General features: G+C 44.1%; 1 protein-coding gene across 1 annotated transcript in view; it reads left to right on the plus strand.

Annotated features, from left to right (window-relative positions):
• SPMIP2 (sperm microtubule inner protein 2) overlaps positions 1 to 15,338 on the plus strand; it is a 58,091-nt gene that overhangs the window by 10,022 nt on the left and 32,731 nt on the right. The window contains exon 3 of the mRNA XM_090034514.1: positions 5,405 to 5,463. Within this exon, the coding sequence (XP_089890640.1) occupies positions 5,405 to 5,463 (59 nt within the window). The remainder of the gene's footprint in view (positions 1 to 5,404; positions 5,464 to 15,338) is intronic.

Genomic DNA, 15,338 nt, shown 5'->3' on the forward strand with positions numbered 1-15,338 from the left:
CTGGCAAGTTCCTGCCAGTCCATCTTGTCAGATGAACCAATGCTCCATGATGACATGCAGAACAAGACCCAAAATTGACACATCTCGCTCCATTTTTTATAGCTTTGTCAGTTCACCCAATTCTCTGGGCTTTTGCTGTGTTATCCCTGTGTTCTTCCTTGAAGGTCAATTGCTGTTGTTCTCTCACTGTTCTGGGGTAGATTCTTCTCGTTTTGATCTTTTATCTGTCTGCATTCTTCAGCCAGTTGCCAGCTGATGTTTTCCTTTTCCACAGACACGCTCACCCATTCTCTTACACATACAGCATACAAAGGTCAAGCACTTATGTCAAGCTACAGAGCAATACAAAATGAAGTTTCTTAAGGCAATGCAAAACTCAGGAAAATACATACGATTAAAAGCAATAGGCAAAAAGTCTACTTATATAACAAAGAGACCTAAGAAAAGCCTGACCGTGACCACATCTTTTCTAATTTCTTTTAGAAAGAGTACTGTTTATACATTATTTATCCATTCTCCTATTTATTACATGACTTCCCCAAAATTCCCCAAAAAACCAGCTCTCGATGAGGCTACTCAGCCTGTGCTGTTCTACTGTGTCTTAAGGAGGCTGGATGGAACAACAACAACAAGCCAGGGGGAACTCCTGGCCAAAGTTGCAAAGGAGCTAGTCAACAGCTACTTTGCCTTGGTCTTCACAAATGGCGTAAACAGAAGTGCAGCTCTGTGCTGTAACTCAAGACTTTGTAGGAAGTGCTATGAGTTACAATGATCCCCCAGACCCAACACACTGTGCTGTTGCATCCCACAGGTTGGGGGAGCAGCTGTGAGTCTGCAGCCTCTCTCCCTTAGCCCCGCTCCTCCCCTCTCCTAACCATTGGAGACCCACCTTGGAGGGGCCTCCAATCTATGCATCCACCCTCTAGCACCAGCTGAAAAAACCCCAGACCAAGCTCCCTTTGTTCCCTTCCCCATCTCCCATTCTGAAGGCAGTGCTGGGAGCAGGCCTGGGCTGTGTCAGCCCAGGCCTGCTCCCAGCACACATTGACAAACATTAATGAAGATGCTCTGAATACTCATGCAATGAGGATTCCGATTGTCATGGGGTTGGGCCCTTTTAATCATGCTGCAGTCATGCACCTATGTTTGGTCATGGCTGTAGTGCACTTTCAGGGGCCAGATCAAGTGAAAATTGTCACATCTGTCTGAGCCTAAAAAAACTAAGCTGCAGCTGGACAATAATATGAATTATCTGGATAAGGAAGGAGGCAAGCTGAGAGAGAAGATAACAAAAGAGACTGTCAGAAAGCTTTTGTTGGATCTGAATAAATTCAAGTCAGCAGGGCTGGATGAGTTTCATCCTAAGGTTCTGAAGGAACTGGCAGAGAAGATCTCAGAGCCTTTGGCAGTGGTCTTTATGAAGTTTTGGGAGATGGGCCAGGTGCCAGAGGACTGGAAAAAGGCCAGTGTAGTGCCCCTCTTTAAAGAAGGTGAGAAGGAGAACCCAGGAAACTACAGACCAGTTAGCCCATGAATGATATGTGCCCCTGGAGGCTGGGGGGGGGGGGGCATGGCAACCCCCGACGGGCAGCAGCAGTGGTGGCAGTGTCAGCAGTGGCGGTGTGGTGGCGGTGAGTGGGGAGTACCCGCAGGTAACTGCCATGATGGCAGGCCAAGCAGGGGCCACTCAGGTGACCACAGAAGTGTTGGTGGCAAGGTCGGGGGTGGCGAGCAGGAGGCAGTGAGCAGGGACCACCCACAGCCACATCAGCAGCAAGGGGGTGGCGGCGACCTCCTGCAGAAGCCAGCAGTGGCTTTGGCAGCAGCCAATCTCAAGGGGGGCACATGTCCCCATGTGCCCCCCTATGAATTGCATATGGGTTAGCCTCACCTAAATACCCAAGAAGTTACTGGAGCATATCCTATGGAAAACCATTTGCAAGCTTCCGGCGGAGGAAAGGCTGATTGCAAGCAACCAGAATGGATTTATGAAAAACAAGTTGTGTCAAACAAATCTGATCTCCTTTTCTGACAAAGTAACTACTTGGGTAGATGAAGAGAATGCTGTGAATATAGTAAAATAAAAAAAAAGGATATAGTGAAAAAAAAACCCACATTTTTTTTATTATGGATATGGTAAAACAAAACAAAACAAAAAACAAAAATCGCTTCTCAGACTCTTGAAGGCTCAAATCAATCGCGGACCACTGTAATGGGTATGTGTGTATCTATCTTCTTTCCCTCTCAGCGTCGCGATCCCCCCTCCCACCTCCCCCTTCCACACCCCCCCAGCCCCGGGCTTAGTTGGCTAACATTGTATGGTATGTAACCTAGTCGCGTTCCACTCCTCTCCCCCACCCCTCGATTGTTAGTCCCTCGCTCGGGCGCTTTGTATTTCCATCTCAACTTTGTCATCTTTTTCCTGGATTCCCCATCCCAAACATCTACTAATAAAAGTCAATCTGGATTTCAGCAAGGCTTTTGACAAGGTCCTCCATGTCTTTCCCATAAACAAATTGGAGAAATGTGAGCTAGCTAAAACTTCTATTAGGCAGACAACTGGCTCAATAGCCACAAGGAAAGGGTAATTATAAACGGGCCTGTGTCAGAACAGGAGGAATTTTCAAATGGAATTCCACAGGGGTCTGTCCTGGGCCTATTGCTGTTCAATGTGTTTATTAACGATTTAGATGCTGGCATAGATAGCTTCTTGAGCAAGTTTGTAGATGACACAAAACTGGGAAGAGTTGTGAACACAGAGGATGCAAGCACAATTCTCAAGGATCCTGACAGATTGAAAAGTTAGGCTAGAGCTAGTAGGATTAAGTTCAGTGCAGACAAATGCAAGGTGCTACACCTTGGGAAGAGTAATCAAAACACAAATAAAAAATCATAGAATAATAGAAAATTAGGGTTTGAAGGGACCTTACGAGGTCATCTAGTCCAACCCCATGCTCAAAGCAGGACCATCCCCAAGTAGATCATCCCAACCAAGAATGTGTGTAGCCAGGTCTTAAAAAACTCCAAGGATGGAGATTCCACAACCTCTCTGGGTAACCCATTCCTGTGTTTTACTACCTTTGGAGTGAGAATTTTTTTCCTAATATCTAACCTAAACTTACTTTGCTACAGCTTGGCTAGGGACAGAAGTTACACATAAGCCGGTTTAAGTGGTCAGAAACTGGTTTAACCTGTAACAGAACAGAAGTTCAGTGCACATGAAACAATTTCAAAGTGGCCAAAAGTGGTTTAAGATAAACTTGGTTGAATAACTGATTCAGGTCAACCTGGTTTAGGGGACTTCTGTCCCAGACCCCTTCCTGGTTTAAGTTAAATCAGAGTGACCCAGCATCCCAGCATGCTTTGCAGCCCTGGGCTGGGCTGAGCTGTCCGCTCCAGTGAGCAGGGCTGGCCTCACTTCTGCTCTCTAGTTGGAGTAGAGGGGGTGTGGCCAGATGCCAGCCTGGCATGACCCTGCAAGGCAAAGGGGACAGGGAGTGGGTTTATTCCCCCTTCCCTCCCCACTCCTCCTGGGTGACCCCAATCGGGGTCTGCCAGGCACAGCAGCCCCTATCAGGGTCCCTTCCACCTTGCTGCTCCAGTGGCAGGGTCAGGGGCATAGACAGATGCTGTCCAACATGGACCCCTAAGGCAAAGAGGGCAGGGAGGGGATTTATTCCCCCCTCCCTCCACTCTCCCACTGGGAGACCACATCTGGGGTCTGCCACATCTGAATCCCAGGCCATTCTCCCTGCCAATTATGGCCGTTCCCTGTACCAAAGCTGTGACTCAGAAAACTTCCGAATGTAAAAATGAAAGGGCTTAGTGGTTGTTCCTTTTTCCTCAGAATGAATGTAGCAAATGAGGGTTTTTTGCTGAGCTAATATAATTCAGAAATAACTTCCTATTAACTGAAGTTTCCCATTTGTCATAGATTGCTCTTCGACTCCAATGTCCTGCTACCTGCTGCCCTGGCCACATACTTTCTGTAACCGTCTTTAGTGAACTTTTGATCTTTCCAGTTTTACAGTTCCCATACATGACCCTTAGATGAACCAAATATAACCTGGGCAGCACTCCAAGAGGTACCCCCTCTCCAACTGAAGGGATCAAGGCAGGTGCACAAGCACTGTGGGAGGTGTAGGGACTCTCCCCCCCTATAGAGCAGAGCCAGACCACCAATGGGGACTTAACCTTATACCTTTTAATGAGAGAACAATATTGGGAACATAACCAGTATAAACCAGGGGGTATAGGGGACACTACAATGCCCCAAGGGGACAGGATTCAACAAAGGTCAAATACTTACAATCATAGACATAGTCATCCAGTTGACAAAAGACAGGGTTAACCAAAATGTAAAACACAAGCAGCAGAACAAATAATACTGGTTGGTGAAATAGAAAAGGCACAAAATACAAAATGTCAAATGACAAGGAATTTAGGGTTTAGGTACCTGGAGGAAAGGAGGAAAACACAATGGCCCCCTTCCACTGCAAGAAGAATTTCTCACCATTCGCTCACTCACCCCAGCTGGGACTTGAAGTCAGGTCTCCCACATGGTAGGCAGAAACGCTGCCACAGTCACCAGTGTCAAGCTACAAGGGGTCTTGACCTTCCCGGAGTCCCAGCCTCACATTGAGCTGCCTGGCCTCTGATTGGAGGAGCGGGAAGCAGAGCTGGGAACCCCTCAAGTCACTGCTCAGATCCTTCCTGGAGCAGGGGAGCCTCTCCTGCCGGCTGCAGCCTCTCGTAGGGGATCCTGGAGCCCAGTGGGAGCCTCTCCTGCCGGCCGCGCTGCTAAGGATCTAACCGCTGCCTGCAGGTCCCACTCCTTCAGGCTCTTCTGAGGCAACTGCTCCTGCCACGCTGGCTCAGCTCTGCATCTCCTTCCTTGCTGTCCCTTGCTGGTCTTTTCTGAGTCAGCTACGCTGCCCCTTTTATCCCCCTCCAGGTGACCCAAGGAGCCAATCATGGGACACAGAGGGTGAATCTCTGGGGCCTGATTGGTGAGAAAAGGGAATCCCAAGTCCTCCAATTATCTTTTGCCCTTTCAAAACCCCTGGGCTAAGTCATTGCCAGTTAGCCCGTCACACAAATAATTGCTTAACACTTAAATAACTTCATTCCAGTGATAAGAGCTTGAAAAAATATACCCCCACTGATGTTTTGTCGTCTTAAATTCTTCCTCTATACATTTTAAAGGAGCCAAAAATTACTCTCACAGCCCAAGAGATGAGAACCGCAATTTCTTAATTATTTCTACCTGCAAACACAGATTTCTTTCCTGGTTTTCAAGTCTCTTAATTGACTTGTTTCTCCCGTCCAGTCTAATCTGAGAGGGGCAAACAACTGTAATGTGAAAATTCACGAAATGTAACATGCTGTTTTGTTTTTTTGACAGAATGGATTATTTCGTCAAGCTGCTGAAGATAAGAGCACTCATCGATACCAAACTCCATGGTATGTATTTATTAATTCTTGAAAATTTCCTAGGGTGACTAGCGCAGCATCGAAGAGGAAACACCTGGAGAAGGCAAAACTTTGAAATGTTTAACTTTGTAGGACAAAACACTTGAGTTTCTCTCTCCACCGATGAGATTGGTGAAAAAAAATATTCTTTCATGGAATGGAACTGTAGAGACACTGAGAGTTTTTATAGATTATGTTGATGTATTGAGTAAATCAGTGTTTCCCAAACTTCTGGTACCAGAGGCACACTTTTTGTTTGGATTAGATTTGGTGGCACATTTTACTCTTACACCCAAAAAGTATACATATATTTTCAAAACATAATAGAATTCCTTCCCCCCTGCCAAAGGAAATCAGACCACTGCTGAGATATACTGTTTAAAAAATAACATCAAATACATCTTTCTTTAAGCGAAGACTTAGTCTCTACACCAGTAGTGGTCAGGAGCCAGAGGAATGGTGCAGGGCCAGTCTATAGGTCAGATCAGGGCCTGCACTGCCCCCACCCAGCCAGGATCCAGCTCCGGTGGCCCCACATTGCCCCCTCCTGGCTCCCACATACCAGAATCAGGTCCCAGATCTGTAGGGAGCCCTGCAGAGCCGGAGGACATGGCGCCAGGGACCAACTCTGGCCCATAGACCAAGAGTTAAACACGCCTCCTTTATACCAATGGTTTTTAACCCTTTTAGCTTTCATGGCCCCCCATGAAAATCACTGAGACAGATATTATTCAGAAAAGATACAGAGGGGACCCTAGAGGCTAAAATATTGGTGCTCCTGCAGGGTATCACATACCAATAAGCACTCTCGCAACCCCTCCTGCCAGCCAGGCTGCAAAACTCAGCTCTATCTTTGTATCCACCTGCTCACAGCAGAACATGCTGCTGGAAGTATGAGAGTGAGGGTTGGCCCGGGGGGAAGACAGCAGCACCTTTAGTGCACTCATAGGTACAGGTAATCCTCAGAGATGCAGTCACAGAAGCCAATGGAGGGCCTGGGGCAGGTGCAGGGTGTCAGACAGGAGAAGAAAACGCCTATCTCCTAACACAGTAGGATCTTGTTGCACACTTCTGTCGCTCTCACAGAACAATAGTGTGTCATGTCCCACCGTTTGGGAATCACTGGGTTAAATAGAGGACTATAACGAGTAAAGAAATTAAACGAAAACAAATTTTGGCAGTTAGGAATGACTCTGGGACTCAAAATTCATTGCCACCTGACAGTTCTATTTTACAGGAGATCCCTTGGTTTTCAGTCCATTGTAAATTGTATTATAGGTTAGAGATTCTCCCACTGCACCTTCAGACAAAACTGTGCTTTAAAAGCTTTATTATTATTAATCATCCTCATCATCTGAGGCCAGATCTATGCTGTGAAAGTTTATTAACCTCAATAGCCGGGCTAGCAGGCCTTCCTCCACTCCCCTGTTCCCCCAACCCCCTCTAAAAAAAAATAAAATAAATTAGAGCCATAACATAGCTATTCTATCCTTTTGTTGGTATAAGTTCTGCATGAGCTTTACCAGTATAGAGAGGTAGATAGCTCTGTATTCTAATCACTGCTTTCTGTTTAGAAGATCTCTTTCCTGAAGTCCCTTCACAGCATCTAGTGATGAAGTAAACCCAGAGCTTACGAAAACTTATTCTATACATCTCAGATTTAGTTAGTCCATAAGGTACAAATCTACCCTGCCTTTTGACAGTGTAGCCAAGTATAGACTTAGGCAAAGTAGAAACAGAAGAAAGAAACTGAGAACTTCTATGGAGGGAAGCAGAGACTGAGAAGAATTCCTCAGAATTATCTTGAAGAGATTCCTAGGCCAGAATCTCTAATTTCACTATTAGTTACCTAAGTGATCCCAAGTACACGATGCAATTCTATTCCATGCAGTTCTAGTTCTTCAAATCCATTAATGCATCTGCTTTTATAATGTACTGTCAACTAACCACCCAAAAAACAGGCAGGAGGAGGAAGAGCCAATCACTTAGGTGTCTGAGTTCACTTACTGGGTGAATCTACACATGCAATTATTTCAAAGCAATAAACTCTGGAGCAGTTTGAGCCAGGAGGGCAGCAATTTGAGCTCGGGCCTAAGTGGCAAGTGCGGCCAGTCAGGGGGTGCACCAGCACTCTCCCTGTGCACCCCCTATGCGTTGCCACTGAACAGTACCATCCTATGGTAGCGTTAATTAATTTACCACAGCCTAATAGCATTGCACATATAGACAGTGATGCTTTACTACGTAGCTAATTAGTCTACTCTGCAGTTAAGTGCACATGTAGACGTGGCCACATGGAGTCTGGTGTCTAGTGCCATTAAAGCCAGCCCCATCACAGTGGTGGTACTGTTTCATCTTCATAGTCAGAAGGAGCAGCCTGGGAAGCAAACTGTGATTGTGATATACCCTCAGAGTTACAATCTGCCTCAGAGTCTGTCCATCTGCTTCAGAGGGAATGAAAGTATGCTGGACATATGCATAGCAGAGCATAATGCTCCCTACACCGGAGCAGCTGAGCCAGCAGGCACACTGAGGGAGGGCAGTGGAGTCAGTTTCCTTCTAAGTCTCAATCCTGTTTTCCCTTACTTGACATTGCATGGAAGAAGAAGGAGCTGTTTTTTTTAATTGCTTCTTCCCTTGTAGTGCACTCATAGGTACAGGTAATCCACAGGAGAGAGAGACAGGGAGCACATTATTCTCCATTACCTCCTGTGTACCTAGGAAAAGTCTAGCTACAACAGCTGTACTCCCTGTTTGGTGGGCAGTATAGGCTGGAAAGCTGACTGGGGTGGTTACTTATGGTGAGCTACTGCGATACCTATATTGCTAGTAGTACCCCAGCTGGCTAATATAAAGCTAGCTCAGGTACCCCTACACAAACATCATGCAGTCAAATGTGGTATAGACAAGCCATATAGACAGTTACAAAGCTGTTACAACTGTATCATTTTCTTCCTCAATGCAGAAATGTACTGCTGAGGTTGCCATACTCTGGTGATAGGTTACTAATAATGTAGCTTCCACCTCGCATTTTTAAGTCCCAGTCAAGGACACATTCAGAGTCAGTGGGCACATCTACACATGTCCCCACAGCGCTGTTGTTACTGCGCCATAATTTAAGACTTGCAGTAACAGCCAATACTGCAACGTGTCCAGTTATTTTTAGCCCTTACAACACCATAGCAATGCACTATACCAAGGGAGCCCATTGCTACGGTGATGTAGAAGCATCATCACGGTTTTTGCCCGCAGATGCTATGTCGCCGTAGCGCATTGCTATGGTGATGTAGAATCATGTGTACACACGCCCAGTAAGAGAGCTAAAGGAGTATCTTTAAAGAAGACTGTTTGTATACTCATCCATTTTTAAAGGCATTCATAATGCTTGTGTATTATCAAGAACTTTGAAAGCAATCTTTGCGTACAATGATGGTAGAGGGAACAGTAAAATGCTTACTTTCAGGGCCATATTATATCTGCATCTGCCAAAGAAATGTATATAGGAAGGGAAAGTCTCTAAGTTTAAAAAGAATAAATTAAATGCATGCAATTAGCTAATGGAATGCCTCACAAAGGGATGCACTATTAGATAATGAGGTTACTTTTTCTAATATGCTGTTGTTCGTTAAATCATGAACAAGATTAACAGGAACTGCATAAAATATTCAGAGGTTTCATCTTCCCTTATTGGACCTTATTGTATATGGTTTTACTGCTGACCCTGTAGTACCTCTGATTCTTGTTCTTATAATCAATGCAAGTTTGTTAAATGCATTTCTGAGGGAAACAAGAAAAACCCTGGTGAAATTCATCAATGCAGGGTCAATATTTTGATTCTCTCTCTAGTTACTGAAACTCGCATGCATTTAGAATAGCTGATTAAAAAGAAAATCCAGACATTTTTACTAGCGTCTTTCACCTCTGCTTTCCTAGAGAAATGATGATTTGCAATATTAAGATCGTAATATTGTTTAACACCGTCTCACTTTTATATATTTTACCACAGCTGCCATATTATACTTTGAGCATATATAGCACATAATCTATACTTTCTGTATGCTTCTTTGTCTATACCTTGCTTTTGCCCCCTAAATTGCAATTAGTAGAAGCAGACAAAAATATCTGAAAATCTTACAGTCAGGGTACTTTTTTATTTGTAAAATGATCTGGGTTTCCTAAGTCACGGATATAAGCCCACAATACACTCTGATACAAACAGGAAACAAGAAATTGGCAACAGGAATGTTTCATTTCAGCTAAAGATGCATCTGCTTTTATTTTAGCCCATGTAAAGAGGTAAGAAATCAACTACCCATACATATTGCAATGTTGGAGTTGATTCTATAAAATATTGCAATAAGCCTACTTAACTAGAACATTATTGAAAAACTATCTGTGTAGCCTACATAAAGGAGGATGGAAAAAGATCTAACCTAGGAGTTTTCAACTTTTTTCCATTTGCGGACCCCTTTGGAAATTTTGAATTGAGGTGTGGACCTTTTTGAATTGTAAGTATGGGTATTCACATACTTTTGATTGATCATAGTAATCTTTCATGGACCCCTTAGACTGTCTGAAGACCCCCAGGGGTTCGCAGACCACAGGTTGAAAACCATAGATCTAGCCAGACAAGGGTATTTGTGCTATCCAACATCCCTCCCATAGATGGCTCAATAATGTAGAGGATAGAGGAAAAGGTAGATCACAGAGACATCAGATTTGGAAACAGAGCTGATAGGGTGGAGGGGGAAGGGGAAATATCATAGAGAAAGCCAGAGGCTGCACATAAACAGTAACAGCGAGGCAAAGACAGCAGTCTTGGCAGCTGGCTGTGGCAGAAAGCCTGAGAGCTGGGCATAGATACCCCTGATTGCTGTCAGGGAGCCAGCAGTGCAAGCAGAAGGATACAATTTAGTAGCCTGCAAGCAAGAGGCAATACATAACTGCATATGCAGATGACAGGAAGCCAATGCTGTAGGGATGCAACAAACCCGTGGACAAAAGGACTGAACTCAGGATCAAACTAGCTGAATGTTCCTTTCCCCACCCAAGGCAGTGAAGCATTTATTTGGCCCTAACCACATGGGTAGTCCCATTGTCTTCATGATTCATCTTAAAACTAAGCAAATGCTTTGCTGGATGAAGGGTTGAGCATCCTGAGATGAGCAAATCATTTCTATCTGCATTATCTAACTTAACAGACATTTGATTGTTTTGAGAAGTCACAGATCCTATTGCTATGGAAACCTGCTCTGTATCTGTAGGTCATTCTTGCTTGGTATGATTTGCAGAGGCACTGTCTGCCATAAAAAACATATCGCTCTGCATGCTGTATTAAATTCCACTCCCCACCACCCTGCAAACCTTTGTGTCACTTACACAAAGAGCAGCACAGTTCAGCACCTGCTACCCGAGAGCAGTGAGGACTCCTAATAAGTCCAAGAGTTCTTTGCTACAATGGTTACAATAGGTAACCACAATAGGTAACCAGCCACACCTGGGGTGGGTTGATTTAGGCTATGCCTATGTTGCACAATTATCCTGGGTAACTAGCATCCAGATTAGCCTTGCTAAAATATGAACATCCCTCCAGCAAAGCCCTGCCCATGTATATTTGGGCAGAGAGACATAGTTACCTGTGTCAGTCTGAAGTCAAGGAGAAGATAGGGTATAGTAGATTATATATCTACTATAGCTGTGGAAGGATATTTTAAATACACACACACACATTATAGGATACAGTAGATTATATATCTAGTATAGCTGTGGAAGGAGATAGACAGACAGACAGATTGATCGATCTACATCCTTCCACAGCTATACTAGATACATAATCTACTATGTAATATTTATATGTAACCCGGGTGGTACTCAGATGAGGTATTGAAGGGATTTAGTAAGTGCTAGTGCACAGTGGGAGGGGTAGCCGCTCCCTTCCTATACCCTTTAGAACAGAGCCGAGATCAGTTGACACTTAACCATATACGGGTTTAATAAGAAAAGAACCGGGTTAAGATATGACAGATATGTGGGGAGGGCAATGGGTGCAGGAGAGCAAGAAGGGATTCAGTAAAGGTAAGGTACACATATACATCTAACAGGGGCAAATCAACAACAAAGCTTGAGGTGCAGGTTCACAAAATATAAAGGCACATATTCACAAAATGGGAGGCGCAGGCACCCCAGAGGAGAGGGGGGGAAGAGGTGGGGAGAACCTTTCTACCCAATGGGGATTCCCTCTTCCCAGCAACTCACACCTCTGGTGCTTTAGTCAGGGATCAAGCTGCCTGGCCTCATGCTGGGGGTTGGATAACCTGAGCTGCTGCCTGCAACTAGGGGCTTTGAGTCCCCTCTGCTTGCTGAGCTCCCGGCCTCCCTGCTGGGGTTGAATGCCTGAGCCACCTCCTGCAGCTCAGGGCTTTGGGTCCCTGCTGCACACTGCCTGCGTGCTGAGCTCTCGGATTCCCTGCTGGGGGTCAGATGTCCGAGCAGCCGCCTGTGGCTCAGGCCTTGAGTCCCAGCAGGGGATCTGCCGCACACTGCTTGTGCACCAAGCAACCAGAGCCCAAACCACCTCCTGGAGCTCCAGGGCTCTTCTGGGGCAACCTCTCAGCCCTGCTGACCAGCTCTCACCAGTTCTTTGAGACTCCTCGCCTTTATCCCTCACCGTCCTCTCCTTTAGGATCAATCAGGCAACATGAGAAGTGAGTCTACTCTCAGGCCCAGTTTCCCTACCTGGCCCCTGGGTTGGGGAGGAGAGGGAGGTGCAAGCCTTCTCCTTTTCCATGGCCTGATTGATGGGGAAAAGGAAATCCCCGCCACCAATCATTTTTTAATTTTTCAAAACCCCAAGGCCAAGCCACCACTGGCTAGCCCATCACATATATATATATATCCTTCCACAGCTATACTATAAAATCTACTATACTCTATCTTCTGTGGAAGGATAGAAATATATATATATCTATATATCTATCCTTCCACAGCATCTGATGGAGGGAGCTTCAGCCCACCAGAGCTTGTGCTGTAAGCTGCTTTGGTTAGTCTATAAGGTGCAAATCTACCCTGCCTTCTACATGTATCTTTGTCCTCAGCTGTTTCTGCATTTGCCCTTGTGTTTCTAGAATGATATCATCTGGTTCTTTGTACTGAAATGCTTTAACATTCTTTCCCATACAGTTGTGTTATTTCTGGGAAAAACTTATCTGTCCTTTTGTGTGGGTGGATTGGAGGGAGAGAATTATGGGAAGAGCACTGGACAATAATCAGCACTTGAATGGTTTGATCTGTGCCCCCATTGCAAAGTGGGCATGTTCCAGGCTGAATTAAAGCAGAGCCTGTGCACCTTAGCAACCAGATAATTTATCCTGGGCTCCAGAGGTTTGTCTACAAGCAAAGTAGATGTTTTAAGACTAATTCTGGGTGCAGTGTATACTTACCCTGCAAGCAAAGGGTGACTTGAGGACCCACGTAAAACATGATGAGATTTTTGTCATGCTGACACAGACAGACCAAGGAAACTGAAAAAGGAAAGCTGTAGATGTGATGGAAGGAAACAAAATATTGAATCTATTGAAGACAGTTAAAGTGCTAACATTTGCCTATGTTTGGTAGTCTGTGAAGCTGTTTATGCAGAAATATAAAAGAAGGTATGCAGAAGGCATGTTAGAGATTTTCCAGGGAAAAGGACTTTGAAAGCTGTGAGAGCACAGGCAGAGCACGACAAGCATGTCACTAGTGAGGAGGGAGAAATTCTGCATCCTGACAAAAACAACATTGTTAAGAATAATCTCTCATTATTAGCATCAAAAGCATTTTTAAAGTGGCAGAAATATGATTTGTTCAAAACAGAACTTCTCCAATTGTGATATGGTTATAATTGTGCTGAGGAGGGACATTTCATTCACATCACTAGACATGCTAGGAAAAGAGAAATAACACGTGGCAAAGATGTTTGAGACACAACTTCAGACTAACAGGTTGCATACAAGTCGAAGGCAGGGTAGATTGAACCATACAGATTAACCAAAGTAGATTATATTTCTGGCACAAACTTTTATGGGCTGAAGCGCACATCATCAAATGCTTGAGGACACAAACTTCTCTTTATGGACAAATTCAAGTGTTGGGTTTTTTTATTTCCATTGGACAGGAAAAAGAAGGTGTATGCCCACAAAAAAAAAGGTAATTTTTTCCCCCTGGATATTCATGTATACATGTTTAATAAAGAAAAATGCTTCAGAACAAGTCTCACGAAGCCCTCCTGGCCCTAGCACTAGCTAAACGCACCTAATCTGATTGGCTTAATCACCAGTTACTGTAATCTGATATTGGATTCTCTGGGTATTTTTTTTTCGACGGTTCTTAAGGTATGGTCATCTAATAGTATAAACAGAATATCAACCTTGTAGTTTTACATTAATATAGAATAATGTTTTTGTTCTGGAAAGCAAAGCATGTTTTTTATATGCTTCATGGATCAATGTCTCTTCTAAATGGTAAGATGCTGGTTTTTGTTTACAGTGGGCACATCTACATGAGACGTCCATTACGTAGTTGTTACCGCGCAGTCATTTAGTACTTGCATAACCAAATACTAAATGACTGCACAGTAACTTGTATTACTGCACAGTAGCATCCCGGCACTGTTGCCTAGTGACAGTTACTGCACAGTAGCTCATTTCTACTGTCCAGTAGCATTGCATCATGGCTCATGCCCGGTGATGCTACTGCACAGTAGGAACGAGCTACTGTGCAATGTGTCTCATGTAGCCATGGCCAGTATAGTGTAAATTCAGAGTGACTTCATTGATTTGAGTGGATTTACTCTGAATTTGCACCACTATAATTGAGAACACAGCTGACTCCTCGCTTTCCTTTCACCCAAAACAAATATTCTAAGTGTAAGATCATATTTGGGCCTCCAAACTTTAGGAAATGTAAAATCAAGCAGTGGAAGAAAACAAGAGATGAGTGCTTTCTTCAAACAGTCTCCCTATGCCTGACAAAGGGTATTTGTGCCCAAAAGTTTGTAAGTAACTTTTCTCCAACTATTTAATTGGTCTAATAAAAGATATCACATTTACACAGAGAACCTTGCCTGCCTATGCCCTTAGACCGACAGGTAGGATGGCCATCATAGAGGACAGTCCAGTTGTCCTCTGTCCTCTATTGATAAGAAAAATAGAGAACATAAAAGGCACCGGGTTTCGTATCATTAGAGTACAGAGGACAGAGTAGCAGAAACCTGGAATGTCCTCTATGATGGCTACCCTACCAACAGGGCTACAACCAACAACCTTTCTTAAAACATTGAAAGGAATTCATCTGCTGCAGTGAAATAAATCCCAGAAGTTCAGTCCGCATAATGGATGGTGGTGACGTGCTCTTTGCTGTCTTGAATGAGTATATTCCATAAAGGAATGCTACTTGAACCAGTAGTTAAACTAGCACAGATGTTCCTGGCAATATTTAAAAAGCATTTATTTATATTAATTGTGATCAAATGTGCAATGTTTCTCATGATTTCCCACAAGAAATAATATTTTCTTGGCTGAAAAGAGCAAATGACTAAGCTGTAGGAAGTTTTTGTTACTTAAGCATCTCATACTGACATCACAGGTATTTGAGAATGAACACACCTGTACAACTTCACAATCAGGACACTTCCCTATGCCTTTCCCTTTCCCCTTTTCACACACCCGAAGTGACAATCCTTACCCACCTCCTCACCAGCTTATCCTGTAGCTTTTCAGCCCTTCAAGAAGAAAGCCTATCTCCGAATGTCTGGTAGTAAGCTTTTCCGTCTTATTGTGGTTACCACAGCTCAGCTTGCTATATATTGCTTCCTTTATTATAACTGGAGA

Source organism: Crocodylus siamensis, chromosome 2 (assembly GCF_052110815.1).
Source record: "Crocodylus siamensis isolate JL-2025a chromosome 2, ASM5211081v1, whole genome shotgun sequence".
NCBI lineage: Eukaryota > Metazoa > Chordata > Crocodylia > Crocodylidae > Crocodylus > Crocodylus siamensis.